Consider the following 25,266-nt stretch of genomic DNA (forward strand, 5'->3'; position numbering starts at 1 on the left):
GTGGCTTGCTGGGGGAGGAGAGGTGGATGTTTGCAGGGGGGCTGGGAGCTTGCCGGCGGATGGAATTCGTTGCTGCTCGGGGGGGCGCTGGGCGTTGTATTGCGGCTGCGGGGGTTGTTGCTGCGGCTGTGGGGGATGCTGCTGTTGGTGCTGCTGCTGTTGCGGCGGCGCTTGTTGCGGTACCGACTGGCCGGGCTGCTGAGAAGGAACCTCGGCGCCTGCTACATAAAAGGGAGCAGGAGTGGTTCCCGGGCCGGGCCGCTGGAAGTTATTGGGAGGTGGAGAGGAAGGAGGATATTGGGATGGTTCTATCGTTATTTACATCAGCTAATCAGCTACAACAGATCCCCTTTTACGTTTAATTTCCTAGCTCAACCGAGAGCGTACCTTGACCGGGCGCCGGGGTGTAGAAGCGCTGCGGGTCTTGCGGCGGCGGCTGCTGCTGCTGCTGCTGCTGCTGCTGTTGCTGCGGAGGTGGTGCTCCGTACCCCGGGCCGGGGGGTGGGTAGCCTTGCGGGACCTGGGGGCGCATTGCGTATTGGTGGTACGTCGGCCCCGGGGGGTGGGCCATGGACGACTCCAGCAGGGCCTCGTAGTCCCTCCTGGCTTTGATGAACTTCTCGTTGAGTTGCGTGAAATCGTCTAGTTCGGTTAGCCCCCGGTTAAGTAAGAAGGGATGTGGAACAGAAAAGCCACACACCTTTCCTCTGCGAGTATTTCTCGATGAGCTTGATAAGCTTCGGGCGGATAGCCAATGTTTGATGGTAGAGTTTCTGCCACGGATGGTTAGTCAGACGTGTTAGATAGAAAACGGACACAGTTCTACGCACCGAGATCTCCTCATTATCCTCCTCCCTCGGAGCAGTGTTGCTGGCACTCAGCAAGGTCAACAGCTTCTCCACATTCTTGATCTCGGCAAACACCTCAGCCTCCATCTGTGCCTCGCGCTGAAGTTCATCCGGGGTGGGGTCCGTAAGCTTCTCCACGTAGTTCAACGGGAAAATACCCGTCTTGCCCTTGAGCGAGCCCCGCCACCAGTCCTTGTACACACTCTCGAGGACCGCGATGACGTCGCCCTTCTTGAACTCCAGCTCGCCCGGTTCCGACGGCACAAAATCGTACAGCGCCCGGACGCGAGACACCGTGGCAGCTGTGGTGCCCGATGGCATCGGTTGGATCGGAGCCTGCTGCTGCTGCTGGTTGGCAGGCCCAGCGCTGGCTGAGCCGGCTGCCCCGGAAGATCCGGACGTGGACGCTTGCGCGGGGGCCTTCTTCCGCTCCTCCTCCTGCAGGCTCAACTTGAGCGCCATCTGCAGCTCGTCTTCCTCTTTCTGGCGGTCGACATCGGTGAGGCTGTTCTTTTGCGGTGCGCTCGGTGGCTGGAGGGTCGGGTTGGTCTGCTTGAGGCGGAAGTAGGCGTCGTACATGATGCCGAGGTCCGGGTCGGACTTGAACATGTCGGACCAGTCCTTCATGCGCTCGAGGATCTTGGCCTTGACCTGGGTGTGCGTGTTGCGGTCGTTGGCGAGCTTGAGCAGCGCATCCGTGAATGCGCGGCTCGACAGCTCGCGGTGCATGTTCTTGCCGCAGTTTTGGGACAGGGCGTTGGCCACCTAGCGTTAGTCAGTATGTTGCGCTCATCTGGAGACGTCAAGAATAAACCCGTCTTACTTCAAGCGTGTACAACTGGACGTTGGCGTTGCGATGCGCCAAGCGCTTGATCAGGCTGGCGACCGACTCCTTGGGCCCATTCGCATCGCTGGCGACTCGGTCGCAAATCTCCATAATGGCGCCCCAGTCCTCCGACGTCTGGTTCTCGTCCGTGGCCTTGTCTGCGAGGGAAGTCAGTATCAGGAGGGCGCACAACCCGGGTGGGACGTCGTAGTCGTCGGGTACATACTGATGGCCGCATCGTACGGCCCGGCCGCAGCCGCTCGAAACATCGCGGCGGTTTGTAATTTAGTCGTTTGAGAGGTCTTCGTGTGTGTTGTAGGGAGCGTAGCCGTAGGTTTGGACCCAGCGGAGCTCTTGTCAAGCGGAACGTCCTTGGTGATGCTGGAGAACGGTCCCAACGCTGACGTCAACCTTGGGTTTTGGGCTTGCCTTGCCCCGCGCGGCACAGAAAGGTGGTTGGGTTCTTGAGGTTAGCTCGAGAAGCGATCGGCCGAGCAGACTTCGAGAGATAAATGGAGGTTGCGGTTGCTTCGACTCTCGATATCGCAGGTCGAGGAGGTTGTATGAACACAAGAATCGTCAAGACCAGAGTATTACGCACCAAGGATGAGTTCAGTCGTCGATGGATTACGATGGACAAACGAAAGACGGAATGGTAGGTGGAGCGCTGGTGGGCAGTGCCGCGTGGTTGGTTGGTGGCTTTCTTCCATCTTTCCAGGCCCCTCCATTCTTAGCATGGCCGAGCGGGCACTGGCGGGCGGGCAGCCCCACCCACCCCCTGCAAGCTGCCCTGCAAGTGATCCTCGTCAGGCGCCACGAGCGCCTCACCCACCGTCTGAGAACCTGCTTCTTGGCGCGGTCCCCGCCCCGCCACTGCGTGCGTGGGAGCTTGCGCAAGCTCGCAAACCAGCCCGAGCCCAATGCACTCGCTGCAGAGTTACGCATGTTTTCGATAATGTCGCCGGACAGCGTCCGTTTCTTTTCATTTTTTTCCCTTATTTAGTGTGATTGGCTCGTAATTCCAAATATCCCCGAATACAATGTCCCCGGTGTTGGCTAACTATTGGTGGGACCTGAAATAAACTCCCCAAATGGGTGCGGTTCAGATGAACCCCGGCTTATAATTACATCTCGCATTGCTCTCCGAGTCGTCGCAAAAACGTCACCTTATTTTTGTTATTTTCGCTATCACTTCTTGCTCCTGTACTAGCTTCATAATATGCTGTGGGAAGGTGGCGTCGTTCCGGACTACTATGGTAGCCGTGACCATTCCCACGGGCCGGGGGATCTCCATCGCCCCCCAAGCATCACAGCCTTCGCAGCGGCATCGACCCGCTCTAGTGTAAACAATCTATCCCAGTTAAAGGAGGTAACCGAGAACCACCAATCCACACACAAAACCGATAAACCAGTATATGTCGTTAGGCGTAATCTCCCTGTTCATAAAACACCCACCCCTCGCCCAGGACAACACCATACCCGCGCCTAGCGTCCAAGACAGCAGCTGCCCAAAAACAAGTGTGATTCTCGCGAAACCTCACGCCACCTCCAATGCCGACCTCCGTATCAGGCCTGCATGGTAAGTGAGCGCAGCTTTCAGCACTTTGCGGAACAGCGTCATCCGACTTATTGTTTCGTCTGCCCACATCTCCCCTAGCGCGTTGAGTGTTTGTTGCGTCGGGGGTATCGGTCTTGGAACGTCCTTCTCGACATATGATAAAAGGAATGTGGCCCAACAGCAGAGGATGGACATCCGGACGAGCTCTTTCCACCAGTGTAGGCGGGCCGTGTTCCTTTCCTCTTCGGGTTTTTCGTTGGTTCCCTTTTCCATCTCATTTCCGGTTCTCCCTTCTTCCAGGAGGGTCATTGGGTCGAGGTTGGGATTGGAGTTCGGTGGGAATGTGATTTTTGGCATGGTGATTGCGAGCTGGTTGATTGGAGCTAGGGTACACTCGGGTAGGTGAAGTGAGAGATGCCGGGGTGAACCGAGGGGGACCTGGAGTGGTGATTGGAGAGACACAAAGGAACGTCGGTGATGGATTGTATTCAAAATAATTACCCGACTTCATCTAGGTATCGAGTTGCCAATCTATCTAGGACCTGCCTAACATTGAGCCAATTGCGACTGTAATTGCGGAAAGAGCAGAAGCTGCGGAAAGGAAGGAGCAGCTACGGTACCTACCTGCACGTAGGGCCGAGGCAGCGAGTTGATGGCATTTCTAAACAGACAGGCAAGTGCGGACGCAAGTAGGTCAAACTTTGCCCGCCAGCTCTATCAGAATAACCAAAATCTCCTTGAAGATCTAATCTAAGCAAGACAAGCCAGAATAACCATCTCCATCATGGCCACCGTGCAATTTTCCTCTTTGCATATGTACAGTTTTAATCCACCCACACCGGCCCTGCCATTCCTCGTCGCTCCTACGTCTTTGGGGGGTATCTCATGTCTACGCCTCGCCATCCCTCATCTTACGGAAGAAATCCATCACACCAGTGTAAACAACAAGCAGAATACCACCGCCAGGTCCTAACCGCAGCACCTTGGGGATGAAGCCCTTGTACAAGGCGGCGAACCCTTCCTCCCTGGCCACGGTGGCCACGGCTGGCCATGCCCAGTTGTACTTGGGCGTCTCACCGGCAACCCGGATGCTGTTCTGGATGCGACTCTTCACAACGTCCATCGGGGTGTTGAGGATGGTACCGACAGTGCCACCGACGGTACCGGCAATGATGTCGTTGACGGTTTGCTTCCCCTTGGTCTCGGCCTTGGGGAGAAGTTGGCGGACCTGGAAGATGCAGCCGAAGTAGCCCGCGTTCCAGAGGATGTGGCGCCAAAGTGTGGACTCGAGCCCGTTGTACATGGCCAGAAGACCCTCGTTGCGCACCGTCTTGACCACCACGTCAATCATGCCGTTGTATTTGCCGGCCGAGGCCTTGTCCTGAAGGCGGATCTTGACGAGCTCGAAGGGTACCACGACGAAGGACTCGGTCGCACCGGCTGACGCACCCGTCAGCACGGAGAGGGACTGGGTCATGGTCTGCTGGCCGAACAGGTCGCGGTAGAATTTGCCCCACTTGTCGTTGGCGGCGAACTTGGTCGCACGCTTGGGGGCTTCCATGAGAATGGGGGCGGTGATACCGCGGTAGAGTCTCGAGAAACTAGCGTAAAACCCAGTCAATGACAGCCCTTGGATCTTCAAACCCTCCCTTCAGGAACATACCCCTCATGGCGGATGATCTTTTGGAAGCAGTCAAGCATGCCAGTGTACGCATCGGACCCGGCGCCCTTGCCGGTCTGCAGTTGTCTAATCGGCCATCAGTCGGGAATCAAATCGTTGCGGACTTCGGAGTTCTTCCTCACACTCTTGTCTTCACCACATCTAGAGGGTACCTGTGTTGAGCGACGACGTTAGCGGGGTGTACTGTGTAGCACGCGACCACGAGCAGGGATGACTTACATGACCAGAATCTATGCGCGTCTTGGAGTTAGCATGTCAATTAACCATCGTTTCACCATAGGGGACAACGTGCTTCAGAAACTCCGGCAATGGCGCCTGTTTTGTCATGTTTAGTTAGTTACTAAAGCCCTCCGCGGCTGGTGTCGGGATTCGCAAAGCGCTCACCGGCCGCAAAAGTATAGCGGAAAGGCAAAGGAGCCTGTTCCTTTTGGGACGCCATTTCGAGCTGCGTTGGGGCGGTATACGATGAAAGAAAAGAATAAAAAAAGACTGGGAGGGAGGGAGGAACGGGAAGAAAAAGGTGACAACAACGTTGCGCGAAAGAAAAGTCTCCCCGTCCCCGGATCTAGCGAGCCGAAGCGAACGTTTTGGCGGAAGATGGGTGAGCTCACCCCCACATTGCTCACGCAGATTTCCAATGCGGGAGACGACATCGGAGGGCCCAAACCCCTGGCTCCGATCGACCCTAGGGGCTAAATGCCAGGCAAAACTCACGTCTAACCCTAACCCCCTTTCTTGAACACTATCCCAAACCGTCTGTCGAAAGATGTCACACCCCACACTTCGATTATGACTAAAAAAACCACCAACTCGAAATAACAACCGTTGCCGTCGCCAGGGTTTAGCGGGATCGGAGCGCGATTGGCGTAGAAAGAACACTTAGGAGGAGGTGATGACCGCGGCTGTCCGTCTGTCCCGGGTCTCCCCTTCAAAGACACTCGGGCATCCCGAATGTGCTCGCAATGTTCCCACATGCCCGTCCTTGAGCTCCCCACGTTTTCCCAAAATGCAGTTACTGCTCGGGCCATGCAAGTCAACCGTCTTCCCAGGGCTGGCCCGTCGCCTGCAAGTGCTTGGGGCATGAGTAAAAGCTGTGTGATCTGATTGGCTAGAGCGACATCTTCGGGTCAGGGAAGTCACGGCAGCGAGAGTGGGAACGCGGGGCTCGGCCGGGTTATCGCGACAGGCGCCGCGTGGAACAGAGATATGACCAACACTCCTCTCCTCCCCGGCCCTAGTCGCATCTTTGATCTCCTTGACATCCACCGCCATTGCTGCAGTCGCCAACTTGGCATCCGTTTCCATCGAACAAAACGCCGAATCGAATCGAACGAAGCTTGCCCGAACACGCCGCTGAATCGTCGAGTTGCTCGAGTCCGTTCTGTACGAATTGTCTCCGAAGAACCCGTGTCCTTGTACCAAATCGCCACGCGCACAAAAAACGCCGCCCATTGATCGCTGAGTATTCTGCCCGGCCATCGACGGCGTGGGGACGGTCTTTTTTTTTCGAGCTTCCCATCGCACCTTTAAACAAGCCGTGATCCCCACGAGACCACAGCGAGGTGCAATTCCAAAGGGACCCGCTCGACAAAAAACGACCCGCGATCGCAACGCATCCAGCACATGACGCATCAGCTGTGGAAACACTACTGGGAAGATGATGTCGACCGATTTCGACGCCTTCTCGCCCCCGCCAGCCACGGCGCGCAAGGCGGGCCCCGAACCTCGAACCTGAGCCTCGCTGGCGCGGGTAGCCCGGGCTACGGCACATCACCACGCCCCGCGACCAAGTCGCGCAAGGCCCCCGGCTTTGGAACAGGCTCGGGGGGCGGGCGTCACGGCCACAGCGGCGGAATCGGACGAAGCGAGATCAACGGTCGCGACCACGCCGGTCTTACCATCCTGCTGCGCGCAGCATCCTCGACTGGCGAAAATTCCATCGCGTTCGTTGAGGCGCTTCTCGACCATGCGGCCATTGATATCTATGCGCAAGACCCCGAGAGCGGCTGGAATGCGCTTCATCGGGCCCTGTATGCGGGAAACATATCCATCGCGCGGCTCTTGTTGGAGAAGGAGCGCAAGGACTTGACGGGTCACACCGCATCGTTGAATCGGGTTGGTCAGCTCATCAAGACCAAGGACCACGAGGGCTACAGCCCGTTTGATTTGTACCACTCGACCATTGGCGAGCGCAGTCTGAAAGAGCTTGTTCAACAGTCGGGTGGGGACGACGAGTCGGATAGTGATGGGGGCGAGGCCGTTTTGGACCCAGCCTTGTGAGTGGCGCCGTGACGCGGGATTTTGTGTTTGATCCGTTACCACCGCTTCGGCTGCCGTCTACAGTCTGACACATGGAGCAGAATCACCGAGAGCGCGAGCCCGGCCGGCGAAGATCTGTATGCTTTTGGTAGCAACAGGAACCTTTCGCTGGGGTTCGGAGATGAGGATGACCGCCAGTTTCCAGAGCGAGTGAGCCTCAAGCGCCCCGATGACTTGCTGCGCAGATTTCACCGTGAGTACCTACAGGCCACCGGCGATGACCGGCCTGCATCTCAGGATCTCAGCAAGATTCCTACCTTGGTGTTGAGCCGGCCCTTGATGATACAAGACGTGGTGCTTTCCAAGTTGCACAGTGCCGTGCTCACCGCAGATCCTGTGTCGAACCTCTACATCTGCGGCGTTGGCCGTGGAGGGAGACTGGGCCTCGGGGACGAGAATACGCGGTTCACGTACGCGCCCGTTCTCGGGCCCTTGGCAGAGAGGAAAGTCACTCAAGTCGCACTCGGCCAAAACCACTCCATGGCCGTGGACGAAACTGGTGCTCTCTGGACGTGGGGTAATAACGCCCAGTGCCAGTTGGGATACACTCTACCGGAGCCTTCCAAGCAAGACGAGGACCCCATCAGTACCGTCCCGCGGCAGGTCTTTGGACCACTCAAGAAAGAAGTGGTCATTGGTATTGCCGCCTCCTCGATCCACTCTGTTGCGCATACGGGGACCTCGTTGTATTGCTGGGGCAAGAATGTTGGGCAGTTGGCGTTGATGGATGCCGACTCGCGGTCGCTGGAGTTTCAGCAGACACCGAGAAAGGTTGCGGCGTCATTGTTCTCATCGCCTATCGTGATGGTGACAGCTATCGACAAGGCTACCACCATTCTGCTGCAAAACCACACAGTCTGCGCGTTTACGGCGTACGGTTATCACATCGTGAAATTCCCTTTCGCAACCCTCGACTTGGTCGGCAATATCAAACTGTCGACGCGCCAAGACCCCGCTTGGAACCAGATCAGCAGCATCACGTCCGGCGGCGAGACCATTGCCGCTGTGACGAGACGCGGCGATTTGTTTACTATGAGTCTCGACCACAAGATCGAAACCAACCCTTCGACCACGTCCACCTCCAACCCGTCCAAGATCAAGGGTGCAGTCACCCAGGCGCAGTGCATTTGGTCCGCCCGACGAGACGGTGTCCGCTCTGTCGGCGTTGGCGAGCACGGTTCCGTCATCATCAGCACGCAGTCTGGCGCGGTATGGCGGAGGGTGAAACGTACCAAGGCCAAGGACGCCTCGCCGTGGATGTCTGAATCCTCCAAGCGCAAAGACTACAAGTTCCAGCGTGTGCCGTGCATCACCAAGGTAGCCGCTGTTCGTGCATCGGCACATGGCGCCTTTGCCGCCATCCGGAAGGACTCCGACATCATGAAAGAGCAGCTCGCCATCGACGGGCAATCCATCTGGGACGATGTGGCACCACTCAACTGTCTGGACGGCTTCCGCGCTTCGGAACCCGACAACGAGAAAGACGAAGTGTGGAAATTTTGGAAGCAGGGCGAGCTCGAAGAACGTCTCGGTTCTGTAGCCTACGAAGTGCTCAAATCCTCCGATATCGACGATGACTTGTCACAACATCTTGTGTCATGGTCGTACCAGAACGACCTTCTAGATGCTGCCATCTGCACGTCAGCGTCGCCCGACGTCCGAATCCCCATCCACGGATGGCTGCTTGCTGCTCGCAGCCCCGTTCTGCGAAATGCACTTTCGCACTTTCGCAAGGCGGGGCGCTCGGAACCCTACACCCACGAGTTGTTCACCATCCGTGACGAGGATGGAACTGCGGTGGTCTGTTTTCAGGGCCTAGACCTCGTCGCCCTCCTGAACCTGATCCTGTTTGCGTACGAGGATCAAGTGATCCCGGTGTGGAATTTCACGGGCCACGTACGGCCGCTGGCATACCGGTACCGGCAGATCCGCCTGGATGTCATGAAACTTGCACTGCGGCTTGAAATGAACAATCTAGAAGCGGCCGCGAGGCTGCAAGTGGAACCTCAGCGGTGCATGGACGCCGACTTCCAGCTCGCTATCAAGGATTCGCGGTTCTTCGCAGATGGTGACGCGGTGCTGGAGCTGGAAGGCGCCGAGGTCCCCGTCCACAGCGCGTTTGTGTGCCAGCGGTGCCCGTGGTTCCAGGGGCTGTTCTTTGGTCGCTCCCGGGGCATGTGGTTGGAGAGCCGTCGTGCTGAGGCAGCGCCTGCGGAACGGATCAAGATTGATCTCGATCATGCGGACCCCAAGGCGTTTAAGTATGTCCTGCAGTTTCTGTATGGAGATTGCGGCGTCGAGTTGTTTGATCCTGCGGTTTGTGACAGCTTTGACGACTTTTTGGACCTGGTCATGGAGGTCATGTCGATTGCGAATTACCTGATGCTCGACCGGCTGTCGCAGATCTGCCAGCAGGTGATGGGCCGGTTTGCCAACATCCGCAACATGGCACACTTGCTGAATGCCATCAGTCCGTGCTCGGTTACGGAGTTCAAGGATGTCGGGCTGGAGTACATTTGCCTGCAACTGGAGACAATGCTAGAGAACCATCTACTAGATGAGCTAGACGAGGATTTGCTACGGGAGCTTGATGAGGTGGTGCGAGACAATCAGACTGCCCAATCACCGGTTGTCAGAAGTGGCCGGGCTGAGATTCTGCTCTACGAGACCTACCCTTGGTTAGCGGATGAGGTCTTTGAAGAACGGCAGGTCCGGGTCAAGGAACTTGCATTCCGGGTCCTGAAGGACGAAGAGAAGCGGTTGCTAGCTGCTGGGAAGACCAAATATGGCAGCTTGGATGACACTACCCCCGTCACGCCGACCCCTGAAAAGATCAGGAAGTCATCGATGCCTGTTCAGAATGAGCCGTTCAGTCCCAGTCTTCGGCCTAAGGCGTCCCATGGGGAGATGATATTTGACATGGACGATGAGTCCTCGCCTGTCACTAGTCCTTTGGCGCGGCCCCGGAGGGCCGTGGGAGGAATGCCGGATGTGGACCAGATACCTCCCCTGGGCGGTTCCTGGAAAGGCGTGGGCAAGAAGATCCGTCTCGATCTCGGAGCGTCATCGCCTCGCAGCCCGTCTTCTCCATCTCTGGCCCCTTCCAAATCAGCACAGGTGGGCAGCCCTAACCCAACGCCTGTGCAGGCCGGGCAGCCCTGGGGCGCTGCGACTACGCCGATCTCTAAGCTCGACCTCCGCGACATCATTCAGTCCGAAACGGCCACACAATCCGCTCTGACTGAGGGTCTTGCCGCGGCGCAGAAAGCAAAGGAGGTTACGCCAAAACCAGCGCAGCAAAAGGTCTCGCAGAAGGAGAAGAAACGACAGCAACAAGCAGCACAGGCCGCGCAAGCTTCTCTACTCGCAGCCAAGGCGACAGGTCCCAAAAACGCGTGGGAGCGCTCGGCTGATGAACCCACCACGTCCCCGTGGAAGACGGTCGGGGTCAAAGACAAGACTCGGGCCCTGCCGCTCAAGGGAAAAGGTCTTCTCTCTCAAGAGGTGACAACCTCGGTGCCAATTCACAGACGCACCGCTTCACCTGATACGCGTTTCTCCGGCCAGCGCACATCATCCAGCATACCCTCCACGCCTCTATCCAAATCCCAGCGCCCAACTCCTCCCCCCCTTCTATCATCCACGTCAACCCGTCCACCCCCAACGCCCTCAACCCCAGCCCCTCCTCCCACAACAACATCGACAATAACAACGATAACAACCCCCTCCACAGACCCCACCTCCCAGCTAACCCCCCACTCCAAAGTCTACATCCCCCGGCACACCCCAACCCTCTCCTCCACCATAGGCCTCAGCATGCAGGATATCATTGTGCAACAGACACGTGATAAGGAACAGGTGAAGGAGGCTGCGGCGGCTGCGTCGAAGCGCTCGTTGCAGGAGATTCAGCAGGAGCAGGCGTTTCAGGAGTGGTGGGATGCGGAGAGTCGGAGGATGATGGAGGAGGAGGAACGGAGGAGGGGGGGTGGTACCGGGAGTACTTCTGGGAATGGTGAGAAAGGAGAAAGGGGGGAGAAGGGGAGGGGGAGGAGGCGGAATGGTGGTGGTACTGGCACTGGTGCTGCGGATAGTGTTGGTGTTGGGAACAGTGGGAATGGGAATGGAGGAGAGAAGAGAGGGAGACGAGAAGGGAGAGGAGGGGGGACGAGAAGAGGGGGTCTGATGAGAGGTGGAGGAGGTGGTGGAGGAGGTGATGACGATGGTAAGAAAGTGCAACAACAGAATGGTGCAAGAGGAGGGAACAAAGCGAAAGGGGGGAATAGAGGCCGAGGTGGGGCTGGTGGGGGCGGAAGAGAAAGAGAAAGAGAAAGAGACGGACGGCCTGGTGCTAATGCTGCTGCTGCTACTGCGAGAGGAATGTAATCAAAGAAGTCAATGTGCATCTAATGTACACACATACAATACAGAACGCCGACATCGGGGGCACGGACGGTGAGAGCATGTCTGTGTATATCGTCCATCATGTTCATTGTATATACCTGCATCTATGTATCACCATACATCTCCTTTCTAACGTTTGTCTGTGTACCCGCATATGTATTACACCGCATCAACCGTGCTCTTCTTCTCCGCCCTGTCTGTGGGACCAATGGGAGGAGAGACTGTAGTGACAAGGTAAGTGAGGCGTTGGAAATCGACATGTGTTACCCCAGATAAAGCAAAGCGTACTACGTGTGTATGTATGTAAAGATAAGTTTGGTCTGGTGGCTTTGACGGTCGAGACTTGGACTTAGGGTGGCTCGGCAGACCAAGTCCCTGGATAACTTACTTTTCTACAAAAGTGAAAAAAGACAAAAAAAGAGTTAATCAATAACAATCTGTCAAGATTTAATTGAATGTTAATGGGTTAGACTTAGGCCATCTGTTCTGGTTTTTTTGAGGGTGGGTGCATTTTCAGGGTTAGGGTGGTAGTCCTTTTAACACTTGCAAAAGTGTTTGTTTTGGCTGCCTTGATTGTATGAACTTTGGGAACGATGAGTAGCTAGAGTATAAGTGTATGTATGTACCCCAAAGCCAATGAAAAAGGGGAACATGGATGGTGATGTGGCAAGCCGAGGGACGGCCACAATGATTGTTTTTGCTTTGTATGGCTGTCTGTGAGTTGAAGCCGCCGTGGAATTTTGATGCACGGCCGTCGGCCCACTAAGAAGATGGAAAACGGAGAGGGGAAGGTTGTTATCTAGATGGAATTAGACTGCCACCTGTAACTCTTGCCGTTTTGTGATTATGTTGTGCCATTTTGGTCTTTTGTTGGGTTGTTAGTTGGGTTTCTTTGTGACGTTGTTTATCCCATAGAGAGAAACAGTGAAAGCAAATGCTGGTTGTCAAGAGGTATTAGTATCATAGCGGGAATATCAAAGTAGCTTCATCGCCATGGTTGATCTCTCCCAAGCCCCCGAAGCCTGTGTGAGCTGTCCTTAGCCATTCAATTTTCTTCGTCACCCAATTCCAGACATTAAACTTGATTGCGCGGACACAGGCACACCACGCATCGGCGGCCGCGGCAGACGCAGCGGGTTGCCTTGTTTGTCCATGCATGAGTCGCTTTGGCCAACCAGAGGCCTGGACCCCGCCACAGACAATGGGGGGGTTATTGAGGCAGCAACCCAGCTTAGAGTTGTCAATTGAGGGGTTGTGGGAGATATCTTGTTGAAGATAATGGCGGTGGATGAAAATTGATGTGAATTGGCAAATTGAGGACAAGTTCTACAAATCGCCTTGTTGGTCTATGTGTGGCAACACCGCCTTGACTTGAAGCCACCAGTTTCCACGATGACTAGTTAATCGAACTCGTTCACATGACTGACCCCTTTTCACACGCAACCACTTATTCGTCGAGCTGGCAGCCCGCCAGTTGGAGGCTGCAGGTTCGACGCCGGCCACATTTCCGGACGCAGGCTAGCAGGCAACATTCAAGCGCCTCGATATCGGCCGCTGCCCGTGATCGATCCGATACGACACGGTAGCGAGTGTGAGCCGCCAGGTGGTCGCCTTAACTTAGAGTATGCCGGCCCTGCGCATATCAGCGGCCTGTTGTGTGACAGTATTGGCTGGTGTTGCTGATGTGCGTCTCTTAGTTTGGCTCTCGGATTATGTTTGCATTGACAAAATGTGCGATTTGCAAGAAAAAACATAGTCAAAGAGATGGAACCGAGATGTGCCAGTTTTGTCCGACGAGGAAGGTGGGGTGAGGGAGATCGGGTCGAGCCTTCTCGGAATGTTCTCTGCTTGCTAGCTTTGCAAATCTGCAACCCAAGCCGGCCGAGCTCGCTCTTCGAGGGTGGGCTGATGATCGACTGTCCATCACCTGTCGGCTTGCACCATAACCTGGATGCGAGTAACTGTGACGACAGATTCGACAAACCACCAACCATCCCAGGCCCCCATTCTGAGATTCCAAGCTTTTGTGCGCTCTATTCTGGTATGTTTTGTAGGTGAATCGAAACAGTCCCAGTTCAGCTCCTATTTCTATGGTGAAAGCATTGCATCATTTTGAGCTCTGCTCGGCCGCCCTGGGATTTAGGGGTTTCAAGTTCCTGGCTTGGTTGCTGATTCCGCCGCGTGATGACGGAAGACGGACGAAAGATCACGAGGCGTGTCTCACCAAGTTGGCGTGCACAGGTACGAGCAGTGGAGTCCCATTTGTCCCAGCTGCTGACAGCTGGCTGTATCAGAAAGGGGAGCGGAGCTCCTTATCCATGCGACACTGCTGCTGACAAGCCTAGTAGACATTTGGATCACGCTGGACAACGAAGCACACCAAGTGACTTTTGACAACCCGCACTGGGGATCCGGCTTTCGGCGTGGCCTTCTTATCTCCCATCTCCCATCTATCATCTTCCCCATCTTCCCATCGTGTCATCACAGGAGCAGGAGGACCCCCATCCCGACATCGCAAGTGTCTGGCATTAGTTAGTTACTGGCCGAGCGCTGTGTCGTTTCCGGTCAAGACCTCACAGTGCGTGCCACGAGGCTGTCGTAGCACACCCATTTAAGAGACAGGGACCCATTCTCTGTCCACGTTCGTCCATGTAACCACAAGGGAGCTTTTTTCCGGCAACACACTTCAAAGCCATCAACGGGCCGCTCAGTGCCTGCAGCTGCGGTGCTGTGGTGCAGCAGCCTCCACAATAACCCTTCTTCAACCCCCGTCGCCCCTCACTGGACGCCTGGCTCGCCTGGGCACCTGCCGAGCCACGGGCCCCTGCACCTATCGGAGCCCCTTGAGCCGCCGCAACCACCCCGGCACTCGGCCTTCCTCAGACTGGGAACCCCGGGCACGGCACCACTGTGTGCTTAACACTGATCCGCATTCCGCTTGGGTCGCTTGCCGCTGGTTGCTGGCCGCTCGTCACTCGGCTGTGTGAGTCTGTCTGCCTTCCCGTCGAGCGTCACCGCCAACCAGATGCTGGAAACCTCAGGGCTTCATCCTCTCTTCGCATAATCCCGTTCTCTTTTTTCCCCCTTACCCCCTTTACCCCTCTTACGGGCCGTACCAAGTATCGTACATACTCTTGCCGAGTTCGCCCCCCGCATAGAACTTGTCTGCCTTGGAGAGGAGACAGTGCTGTGACTTAGAATTTGGCCTCCTACCTCTTCCCCTCTTTTCTAGGCCCGCTGCTTTGTCGATAATTCTGCCGCCTTGAACGATGGATGCGAAGGTCCGCTTGCCTCGCCCGCACCCTCCCGCCTAGCATCAGTGACGATTGTTCCCGACATCCTTTGTTGCGAACTCCCGGCAGCCACCCGAGCCGGCAAAGAATCCCGATTCCTCTCTACCCTCCCTCGGCATCAAAACCTCGAAAGTCAACATATCCCGATATCGATGTGAAGCCGAGCCGAGTCGCCCCCCTCTCCCCCCTCCTTTTCATCCCTAGCCGCAGAAATGCATCAGCAATCTCGCCATCCGCCGAGGATATCATCTCCGGCTTCCTCCCCCCAGACAAACCCCGCGCGAACCAACAACCCGAGGGATCGAATTCGTTCCGGGTCCGACGCTGCGAGTCATGATGGCGGCCGATCCGACAGCGCCGAGAGCTTCGGGTCCGGCCCCAGCAGAGACTCGATAAAGAAGCTGGACCAAATTGTGCAGAACTTCTACTACAAGGTGGCCGTGGTGATTCTCCAGTCGCGGCTCAATACGACGCCGGTCGGGAATGGGAAAAAGAACCGCTGGGTAAGTGCGAATCGGCTAGACAGGAGTTTTGGGGGGCGATTTAGCATGGTTGTGGGATGAATTGATTGAAGTGCTGACGGAATGATAGTTTTCAATCGATACGGACGATATCGAAGACTTCGCGGCCGAACTCGGGGTATTCAAACAATCAGGCAGCTTCGAGAACCGACCGCCGCCTTTGATTATCGAGACATACATCGACGCCTCCCGGCTTAATAGCAGCCAGAGCTTGGTGATTGTCGACGACAACGGCAAGCGATGGGATGTCCTGGAGGCTCTGAACTCGTCCGACACATCTGACGACAGCCCCCAACGACGCCATGCCCAGAAGCGCAATGCCGAGGTGATCCTGGAGCGATGGAGGTTGGAGCTCAAGTGCCTGCCGGGCCCGGTGCGCGATGAGTTTGGCCCTACCCTACCGACCGTGTACAAGCGGAGCATTGTCTTCTTCCGCTCGCTGTTCCTTGCGGCGCGCATGATGCCTTGCTTCAAGTACTCGCAGCAGGCGCTGGCCAAGGGAATCCATCCGGCCCTCGAGGTCCGGTGCCGAGTCCGGAGCGCCGATCCCGAGTACGCAACCTACGACCCTCTCCGGCAACCCCTGCACGACGGGCAGGACGCCGTCACCGAGTATGTCTTCGCGGACCTCGAAGTGCCGGTTGGGCGCTTCTACGCCTCGGTTACATACCGCAACGACTGCAACTTCCGAGTCGAGGATGCCGAGTCGCTGCTCAGCTCCCGGCTGCTGGGGTTAGACGAGAACTATTTCAAACCGTCCATCTCGCAACGACGAGACCACGACCGGTATGAGCCCTATGTAGAACCGGGCTCTTTACCATCACACCGGCAGGATCGAGGGCGCCAAGGCCCACAGCAAACATACGGGAGTTTATCGACATTCCACGGCGCGGGAGCCCTCGGGACGAGCCCGATTACCGCCCTTAGGTCGGTGCGGCCTATCGGCTCCGACACCAGCTCGCCGCCCGAGTCCATGTCGGAGAGCGTCGAACCAACCGAACCTCCCCATTCGCTACCAATACGCGGCGCCGCGGGCCGTCCCGCATCGAGGGCATATGATGGGTCTAACAGGAGGCCATCGGTCTCTTTCCAACCCTTCAAGGCCGGCTCGCTCTCCGGGTCGCCGAGGATTCCTGACCTGGAGCCTCCATCATCACCCAAATCACTTACTCGTCCCAGCACGACGGGCCCGACACGTGCCGGCAACCGCTCGTCGCTTACCATGGGGTCGGCCGCTTCGTTGCGTGGGGCACCGCCCTTGGCCCCGGTACCCCAAGACGCACCGTCGCTCTCGGGATCGCCACGGCCGGGCAGCCGGTACAGCAGCAGCTTTACGCATCGGCGGAACCGGCCATCTTTTGGCGGACAGAGCGGGCAGAGCGGACAAAGTAAGCCCGACGACGACCAGGCTAGCAGCGGGAAACAGAGCCTTTCTTCGTCCGCCCAGCCCGGGTCTGGGCTGCTCACCGAAGCGGCCGCGACAAGCTCGGGGTCATTTGCGGCCGACGATGACAACATCTCGGACTTCCTGAAGGCCCTCGACAACCGGAAGACGCTCAAGAGTTTTGAGGTCAATAAAAAGGGAGAGTCGCTGGCCTCCAAGCGCACGGCCGCGCAGCTCTCCAAGTTCCAGCAGATGCGGGAAGCCAATACGCTTCTCACAGAGTCTATGACCTCGTCGATACACCTACACCGGTCATCCAGCTCCTCGAGCCGGCAACTTGCCAACGTCCCGAGCATGGTAAACCCGGCTTCCATGTCCATCTCGTCTTCCCCGGGCAAGCCCTTGTCCCCACATACACCACACACACCGGCCATTCCCTCACGGCTCAGCGAGAACTCAATCATCGACTACCAGCCTCCCCAGCCACGGCAAGGACGGCCGAACCTCGAGCCCAGTCCGGGCGAGCAAGCCGAGCACGACGAGCACGCCGAAGACGACGACGATAACACGCCCGTTGTGACCCAACAAGACACAGGTACCACAGGTACCACAGCCATTGACATCCCGCTTTCCCCCCGCCTTCTCCATCACGGTCACCCACACAGCGCGGCCGCCATCCGCCGTCCCAACTCTGTTGCCCAAACCCAGCAGCAGCAACAGTCCCAGTCCCAGCAACAGCCTCAGCAACAACAACAGCAACCCCACCGCTCCCTAGCCAGCGAAGTCGAGCGAGTCCCCTATCTCCAACGCCACCACCAACGTAGCGCCAGCGTCGAACCGAGCGCCGCAGCCGACGACACCGCCGACCTCCCGACCCTCAGCACCCTCCTCGGCTATCAGCGTGAGGACGGCTCCCGTCGCGATGTAGGCAACGCCAACAACAACAACGGAAGCAGCAACGCCAGCGGCGGCGGTGGTATCCCCGTCATCGCAGGGGGAATCGATTCCGATACCGACAGCGGCGCCCGCGTGTCTGTCGAACGCCGAGGTCCCGCTAGTGCCGGTCCCGGTCTGGGTTTGGGCATGGGCCTTGGCATGGGGAGTACCTCCGTAGGCTTGAGACGGCCCAGCCTCGGCAGCAGCGGCGGCAGCGGAAGCGGGAGTATCGGTGGCGCGGCTCTCCGAGCGGGAGGTGGTATCTACCGACCGGCTTCCGCATCGGGTATCGCTTCCAGCGGTGGTGGTGGTGCGAATCTCAGCGGGGCTACGTTGTCTGGAGGAGGAGGTGGAGGCAGGGGTAGGGGCAGTGGAAGCGGTGGTAGGCATTACGCGGGGAGTGTGGATGGAGCGGCGGATGAGGAACCGTTGCTTTTTGCTATGAGTGAGTTGGAGAGGGAGTCTACCAGGCGCGGGTCGGATGAGGGGGCTGGGGGGATGTCGTTGCAGGGCCGGTTGTTGGGGCATGGGTCTGGTAATGGTTCTGGACATGGGCGTGGGCTGGAGAGGGGGGCGGGTCTAGGTCAAGGGAGGGGGAGTGCTTTAAGCCAGGGCCAGGGTAGGGTGAGGGGTGGTGGTTTTGGCGGCGGAGATCATGGGAGTGAAGAGGAGGAACATGGTAGACGTGGAGAGGATGCTAGTGGTGGTGATGGGCCGTATGATACGCCTAGGGGGGTGTTGAGGAAGGGGTGGTAAAAAAGGGAAATCATAGCTGCATTTGCCTGAGGGTCGCTGGTCGCTGATATAGGCCGCGCCGAGGATGCAGCTTCAGGGCCAGCTTCAGGGGCGTATACCGTTTTCCCTTTTCTTCTCTTCGTCTTGTCTTCTTTTTCTTCCCCACTGCTGGGCTTTTACCCAGGTTTCCCCGGCCGCTGGTTCGTTTGGCTTGTCTCGATCTGGCTTTTTCAGCTTGGCTTTTAGTTAAATAGGTTGGGTCGGGCTTAGTTTGGTCTGGTTTGGCTTGGTTCGGTTCGGTTCGGTTTCGCTCGGTTTGTTTCTTTTCGGTTGGGTTGGGTCGGGACCGGTCTGGTGTGGTCTGGTCTGGTCTGGTTTGCAAATGCCTGAGTTGGTTTGCTTTTGCTTTTGCTTTCGGTTTTGCTTGGTGTATGATTTGGCTTTTTTTTCTGCCTCAGGGGCCGGGTTGAGTCCGGAGGGGATTGCATAGTTCTTCGCATGCTTCTTCGCGTAGTTCTTCGCCTTGGGTTGACCTATGGAGGGTGGGGGAGGACAAGGCCGGACTCACGGCGATGACTTAGTTCAGGGGGCTGGCTAACTGGGAATGGGAGGGTAAAGAGGCCAGGTTGGCTGGTCAGGTTGCTAGGGTTGACGATGGTTGGCGATGGTTTTTGCGTGCCTGAGTTAGTGGACAAACCAGCCGCCCATAATCCACGGCTGTGGTGACTCGGCAGCCCCCTTTTTCGTATACTTAGTCGTATAGCATGGTATTATAGCATAGGTATGTGCACTCGCTGGGGTTCGGTGTGCTGCCTGCGGTGTTATTTAAAAACTCTCACCTCTCACTTCTCGTTTGCTGCTGTTGCTGGGTGAATCTGTTGTGATACTGTGACATTAAATTGAAGTGTTAAGGGGAACGTGAGTGGGCATAGTTATTGAAAATGAGCCGGGTGCTGCGAAGTAAACCGAAGTAGCCTTGTGGACGACAAGGGAAAGGGGGGGACGAGACAAGCCGGACTTGTGAGAGTTTGGGTCATTCTGACCCTTCGTCCTTTAAGGATACGAAGTTGAGTATCGTCGGTCGGCTCAATGATGGGGCTTTATGTACATCTCGTATCTCGGGAAGAAAGAAGCTTGGTTCTGTGGGTGCAATATTGGCCAGTTACTTTTATGGTTTTATTTATCATTCCTTGGTTGATGGTGGCTTCGGACCACAGCTAAACACCACTTGGGCATCAATTTCAATTAAATAGAGACAAGCCAATCCACACATATTATCTCGAGGGATTTGTACCAATAGCACTACCCGACCCATCAAACTAGGAACTAACAACGGCATAGCTCAAGAAGGATAATACGGGATGAACAGTGCTGTTTTGCCGGAAGCTGCGATTATGTTGCCAATCTTGCGGGCTCAATTGATATGTCTCGCGCTTCTCGAGAAAGCAATTAGACTTGCACATAGTTCGTGTCGAAACACCAAAATTACCAATTACGTGAAATTTCATTGTACTGTATGTAATCGAATCCAGTATCCCACATGTCAAGCCAAGTATCCCGCAAGTCAAGCGTCCCAAGTCAGCGTTCAGACTAGCCTCCCAGACCAACCCAGACGCCGTGATGCATATCCCACCTCCTATGCCATTCCCACCATTCCTACCCTTCCCACCAGTAACACCCGACCCAGCCATAATACACCATTCACCCCCTAGTTACACCCACTGATTAGATCACCTTAACCAAGCCCCTGATTAGGCACCAATCGCCCCAGCGGCGTGCGATCCCTCGGCTTCTCCATCATATCCGCATACCCCTCCAGTCCTGCGGCAATAAGCCTCACAATCTCAAAGATATGCGCGCCCTTAAATGTCTCCGCCCACAGCCGGGTCACGGCACACGCCAGCTGCCGCAACTTAGTACTATCGGTAGCCGACAGATCAACAGAGCGGGAGGACGGGTTATGCCCGTGGTTGTTGTGGGGGTGGTTGTTGTGGGCAGCACCGGGATGGCCATGGTTGTTGTTGTGATTGGACGATCCGGCGAGGGACGGGTCGATGGGGACGGCGAATTCGGTTTCGTCGAGCATGCGGCGGACCATTTCGAGGAGGTTCCTTTCTTCGGCAGAGACGGGCGGGTCGGCTGGGCCGATAGATGCTAAGGTGAGGAGCCACTTGGAGAGGAGGACGGCACATTCGAGGTTGCACACTGCGTTGGTTAGTCTGGCCCTTCACCAACCATCTCAGAGGAAATTTGGACTTACAAGAATGCTGCATGCTCCACTCCAGCGACTTCGTCTTCGCCACGTAATTCACTCCCATCTTGACAAGCATCGACAGTGCGTGGATGGCCTGGACCACCGCACGACAGAGGCGTGTGCTCCGCACTAGGAGAGGCGCATCGTTAAATGCCTGCGCGATGGTGACATGATCGCGAGTTTCGAGGCTGCGACTCGAGCTTAAATCGGCATGCAACCTGATGTACGCCAACCTCATCAACGCCGTGGAGTTGAAGGCGACCGCACCCTCGGAATACCCTTCTCCAGACCCTTGTGTGGCGATTTCGTTCGCGCGGAGCTGCCGGTGCTGCTCGAAACTGTGACTCCACGCGCGAATCGCGAGGTTGATGTCTTCCACATCGTCCACCTTCAAGCCTCTTTGCAAGCCGTATGGTGTCAAGCTCGAGTAGGACGTTTGCTTCAGCAGAAAGATGTGTTGGATCAAGGCGTGGATGAGAATGTAGTTGCCCAGGGATGTAAGGGGCGCCACTTGCGATTGAGACTGGCGATGCAGGATCCTCGCAAAGGCTTCTTGGAAGGAAATTTCGATGGTTGGGTACGTCTGTCTGGCTTCCTGCCAGTGCCAGGCGCTCTCGGCTTTCCAGAGACGTGAGGGGCTGGGCAAGTACAAGTGTACTTCTGACGTCAAGAGCAACGGTGGGGTGTTGTACGCGATACTGCACAAGTTAAAGAAGCAGTAGGCGACCAGCTTGGTGCGGGTGCTGGCCTCGAGTCGCACCCAAGTCTCCCAATCTGACGTCTGTTGATGAGAGTCGGCGGCCAATCCTTCTTCACGGAGTAAGAGGGCGAGTAGGCTTTGAAGAGACAGGGCTTCATGGAGGATTGCCTTTGCGCCCCATAAGCCAACAGCAAACAGGAGGAGGAGCGCCTGGATGGTCTCAAGCCGGGACTGGGGCGTATTGGGGGAACTACAATAGTCAGCGCCTGCAACGGGTTGTGGACAGTCAAGACGGAGCGAAAAGAAAAAGAAACTCACTATGGCTCGCGATGAGTATCTTGCGTCATGGGCCGGTCCTGATGAACAGAAGGGAACGAATGCCGGAATCCCGAACTTGGCGACGGTCGAGTGGAGTGCGGACTGTAAGCAGCAGCCGTCGGCAACAACCCATGGACCTCATGGCTATGCCTCCGACGGATCTGCTCAACGGCCACCGCCTTAGCGGCATACCACAACGCATGGCCGCGGTTTGTTTCGAAGCGATACTGGGCCCCAACGGCCAAGATGGCCAGCAGTAGTTCGGGCGACAAGTCGGTTGGAGACAACGTGGGTAGGTGAAGGAACGGGAGGTTCTCGTGAAAGCCACTGATGTAGCCATCCAGGAACCTATTCAGTGTGTGGCGTGAGGGAAACACGAAATCGTTGGGTAGGGTCGAGGAGTATTCATCCAGTCGGTTCCGAATCACCGTGTGGTCGAGAGCTGATATCCTCCAGATGGGTCCCCGGGCGCCGCCGTCTTCATGCATCCTCGGATTCTCCCCAGAAGGATCCCGCAGATCTGGGGCAAGTGAGGGAAAACGAGACGGAAACGCCGAAGGAGGTTTGGACAAGCCCCGTCCCATATCTGTGCCAGGAGGCCGCGACCACATCCCGAAGCCTTGGTCAACTTCCAGCGATGGGAGAAAGTGCGAGGACGTGGCGTAATCGTCAAGGAATAGATTGTAGTCATCAAACGCAGGGGGCGGGGGTTGTGGTGGATAGCCTGGAGCTAGGACGGCCGGATCTTGATCCCGTGGCCGATCTGGGTAGGGCATTGTATCGTGGTATGCCTTCCCGGCAGCCATCTCTGCGGGCGGCGGAGCAAGCCCTGGCATCATAGTCGGCTGCAGGTTGTTGACCTCTCCCGCTGATGCGAGGTGTGTGGCTGCATCAGAAAGGAGGTCAAGGTTGCATGCAGGCTGTCGCGCGGCAAGTCGCGAGTCCGATGCAAGGGACGGCACTGGAGGTGGTGCCACAGGATCGGCCTGGAAGTGGGCATGGATCGTGGGCGGTTTCGGCTGCGGTGGTGGTTGTTGGTGGGACTGCTGCTGCTGCTGCTGTTGCTGCTGCTGTTGCTGATGATGCTGCGGCTGCATTCCAAGCATCTCGGTGTCGACAGGCCCTTCTGCATGGCCAGCAGCGAGGCTGGCCGAGGATGGTTTCCTTGGCCGGCCGCCATCCTTGTTGCTGCTGCCTTCGTTCAGATGGACGAGCTTCTCGTGGCGGACTAGTAGGTCCCTGATGTCCATATAAGCTTTTGTTCATCACGACAACAGCGGGTGTGTGGGTAGGCGATGTGGAGGACAGGAACCACTTCCGAGGGGGCTCAGTCTTCCTCAAACGAAACGAAAAGAGGGGTTGAAAGAGAGGGACGAGTGACGACGGGGTCCTAGCCTTAGGGTATGATGGGTGCGTGGAGAAGATTACGGGAGCCCGAAGGGACGGGGGAAGATCGGGACGGGGGTCGTTGGGGGTACAGCGAGGGTTTAAGGTAGTAAAAACAAGAAAAAATGGACAAGTTGGGGGACCGCCTGTGCGAGGCCGGGCCAGGGCCCAAATCCCATGCGGAGGCAGTACAAAAAGCACACAATGTGCAGCAAAGCAGGACAAACAGGAAGAGAGGTAAAAAGAGTCACTCACCGTCGCCCAAACGTCTTGCCGCAACGAGGCCAGGCGCAAGCAAAGGGCTTTTCCTTGGTGTGGGTTCTTTCATGTCGTTGGACATGCTCCACACGTCTAATATCAGAGGGCAATGTAAGCCAATATACGGGAGAGAGGCGAGCCGGAAGAGGTGATCTGAATAGAGGGCGACTGACCTAAAGCGCTTGCTACAATACTTGCATGGCAACGCCTTGGGCTTCTGCTGCCGGGTCTCGCCATTCTCGTCGGCATGGTTAGACGGGGGGGACGCCTCGATCGACTGGAGCGGCAACATTGCGCAAGAAATAACGGCGTGTTGGAGCCGGTTGGGGTTTCGGAACGGAGGGTCTCCAGTGTCGCGGAGGAAGCAGCCGCCTCGCGTCCCCGTCGAGAGTGGGGGAGAAGGGGAAAAAGGGGGAAAATAGAGGAGTAGGAGGGGGAAGGTCGAAAGCCAAATACTGGTAAACGAGAATCAATGATTGCGCCGGGGGGTGTTCTTCGGTGGAAGACGAGCCGACAGGACAGAACAGCGCATCAACGCTGTCCTGTGTCCGCCTGCCTTGATACGGAAGAAGAAGCGCAAGACTCGGCTCACAGGTTGGCCTTGTCCGTCTGTCCTTGTCACGCGTTGGTGGGCCGGCTTGCTTGTGAGGTACCGCCTCGGCCGGTAGGTCTCCAGAGAGCTGGAGCGGTATGGTAATCGGTAATGGATGTACGTACCCCTCGCTACCCCACGCTTACAAAGACGACAACCACCTGCTTCCCTTTTCCTGCATCCGTCGCCGCTTTTACCTCGCCGGCCAAGTGCCACGAGGAGAGTCGAGTTCGATGGGACTGTCTGTCTGCTGGTTGAGATCTTTGTGTCGCCGCCGAAGCCTTGGTGCTCTTCAGGCTCTGGGCGCCTTGTACCAACACAACAACAGGATGGAAGACGCAGACAGCGAAGTGAGACAAGCGTCAGGCGGGGAGCGGGGTAAGCGGCGGCCCAGGAAAGAGAGGACCGGCAATCCGTCCCACGAGTCCTCCACAAAGGTTTGCGGGGGAACGAGGCCTGACCACAAGCCAAAAGCTTTGCCGCTCGTCACTTGTGGATGGCGGGAAATCGAAGATCTTCCGAGGATTGGGCCTTGGCGCCTGCAACTGCGGCGGGAGAGAGCGGTGTCGATGTTTCGAGATTGGGTAAATGCGGACTTGGAAACGCCGCGTGAGGAGAAGAGGGAAGGCGTGAGCGTGACGAAGTAATATCAAGGCAACGTTGGAACGGGAGAAGACCACACCGCACGGAGAAGAGAGGAAAGTGGGCTGTGGGAAGGGCCAACGACAAAGCGGGTCGGGGTGGTTCGAGGTTGAATACCTAGGTCGGCAACTCGGTAGGTAACAGGTTGGAAGAGGAACAGTGTGGTTTGCTGCAGGAAGGTGCAAACGCGGGGAAAGTCGTCAGATGGAGAAACGGGGGACCACCGCCTTGTGTTCGGTAGTCGCAGCGGAAAAGTCTGGGGTGGAAACATGGAAGGGGAGCAGCGAGGGAGAAGGCGCGACAAATGCTGTGGTCGAGTCCCGGCCACGCATCCCTGCAGCATGAGAAAACATGGAAAGCGTTGCCTGCCTCCACGAGCCTTCCCAGAAGGTAGGAGGAGCTCCCCTCCTGCCGAGCTTTGTCTGTCCGTGCTCAACTTTTTATTCTCGGGGTCATCAAGAGATCCGAAGTCCTCTTCCCTGACCGGCGGACTTGGAGCTAGGTGCTTTTCGAGGGAAGAGAAAACGCGCACATAATTGGCGTCCAATAATTTGTCAAGGTCGTGTGCTGTGGTTTCCTTTCAGAGAATCATGGCTCAATGACGGCACCCCAAG

The 25,266-nt window shown here is 56.8% G+C and overlaps 5 protein-coding genes across 5 annotated transcripts; 2 read left to right on the plus strand and 3 right to left on the minus strand.

The window, feature by feature from the left end:
* Positions 1-9: 9 nt before the first annotated feature.
* Positions 10-1,943, minus strand: C8A04DRAFT_26937 (putative class e vacuolar protein-sorting machinery protein hse1 protein; the record flags this gene model as incomplete). Its single annotated transcript, XM_062780107.1, has 6 exons — positions 10-308; positions 388-642; positions 701-773; positions 831-1,613; positions 1,672-1,832; positions 1,901-1,943. Coding segments are annotated over 6 exons (1,614 nt in total), but the record flags the coding sequence as incomplete, so codon positions are not given.
* Positions 1,944-4,121: 2,178 nt separating this feature from the next.
* C8A04DRAFT_10800 (mitochondrial carrier domain-containing protein) lies at positions 4,122-5,352 on the minus strand (the record flags this gene model as incomplete). The annotated part of the gene is made up of 5 exons (XM_062776719.1): positions 4,122-4,833; positions 4,896-4,979; positions 5,036-5,065; positions 5,189-5,228; positions 5,298-5,352. 5 exons carry the CDS (start codon positions 5,350-5,352, stop codon positions 4,122-4,124), a joined length of 921 nt encoding a protein of 306 aa, XP_062638554.1.
* Positions 5,353-6,536: 1,184 nt separating this feature from the next.
* On the plus strand, positions 6,537-11,688 carry C8A04DRAFT_35909 (uncharacterized protein; the record flags this gene model as incomplete). Its single annotated transcript, XM_062783336.1, has 3 exons — positions 6,537-7,189; positions 7,418-11,220; positions 11,660-11,688. The coding sequence occupies 3 exons, from the start codon at positions 6,537-6,539 to the stop codon at positions 11,686-11,688; spliced, it is 4,485 nt and encodes a 1,494-aa protein (XP_062638555.1).
* A 3,450-nt stretch (positions 11,689-15,138) lies between these two features.
* C8A04DRAFT_26940 (autophagy-related protein 13-domain-containing protein) lies at positions 15,139-18,523 on the plus strand (the record flags this gene model as incomplete). Its single annotated transcript, XM_062780108.1, has 2 exons — positions 15,139-15,429; positions 15,518-18,523. 2 exons carry the CDS (start codon positions 15,139-15,141, stop codon positions 18,521-18,523), a joined length of 3,297 nt encoding a protein of 1,098 aa, XP_062638556.1.
* A 1,714-nt stretch (positions 18,524-20,237) lies between these two features.
* Positions 20,238-23,710, minus strand: C8A04DRAFT_35911 (uncharacterized protein; the record flags this gene model as incomplete). The annotated part of the gene is made up of 5 exons (XM_062783337.1): positions 20,238-20,707; positions 20,763-21,706; positions 21,775-23,013; positions 23,416-23,511; positions 23,592-23,710. The coding sequence occupies 5 exons, from the start codon at positions 23,708-23,710 to the stop codon at positions 20,238-20,240; spliced, it is 2,868 nt and encodes a 955-aa protein (XP_062638557.1).
* Positions 23,711-25,266: the final 1,556 nt, after the last annotated feature.

The sequence above is a fragment of the Dichotomopilus funicola genome (genome assembly GCF_033296635.1).
Source record: "Dichotomopilus funicola strain CBS 141.50 unplaced genomic scaffold C8A04scaffold_17, whole genome shotgun sequence".
Classification (NCBI taxonomy): Eukaryota; Fungi; Ascomycota; class Sordariomycetes; order Sordariales; family Chaetomiaceae; genus Dichotomopilus; species Dichotomopilus funicola.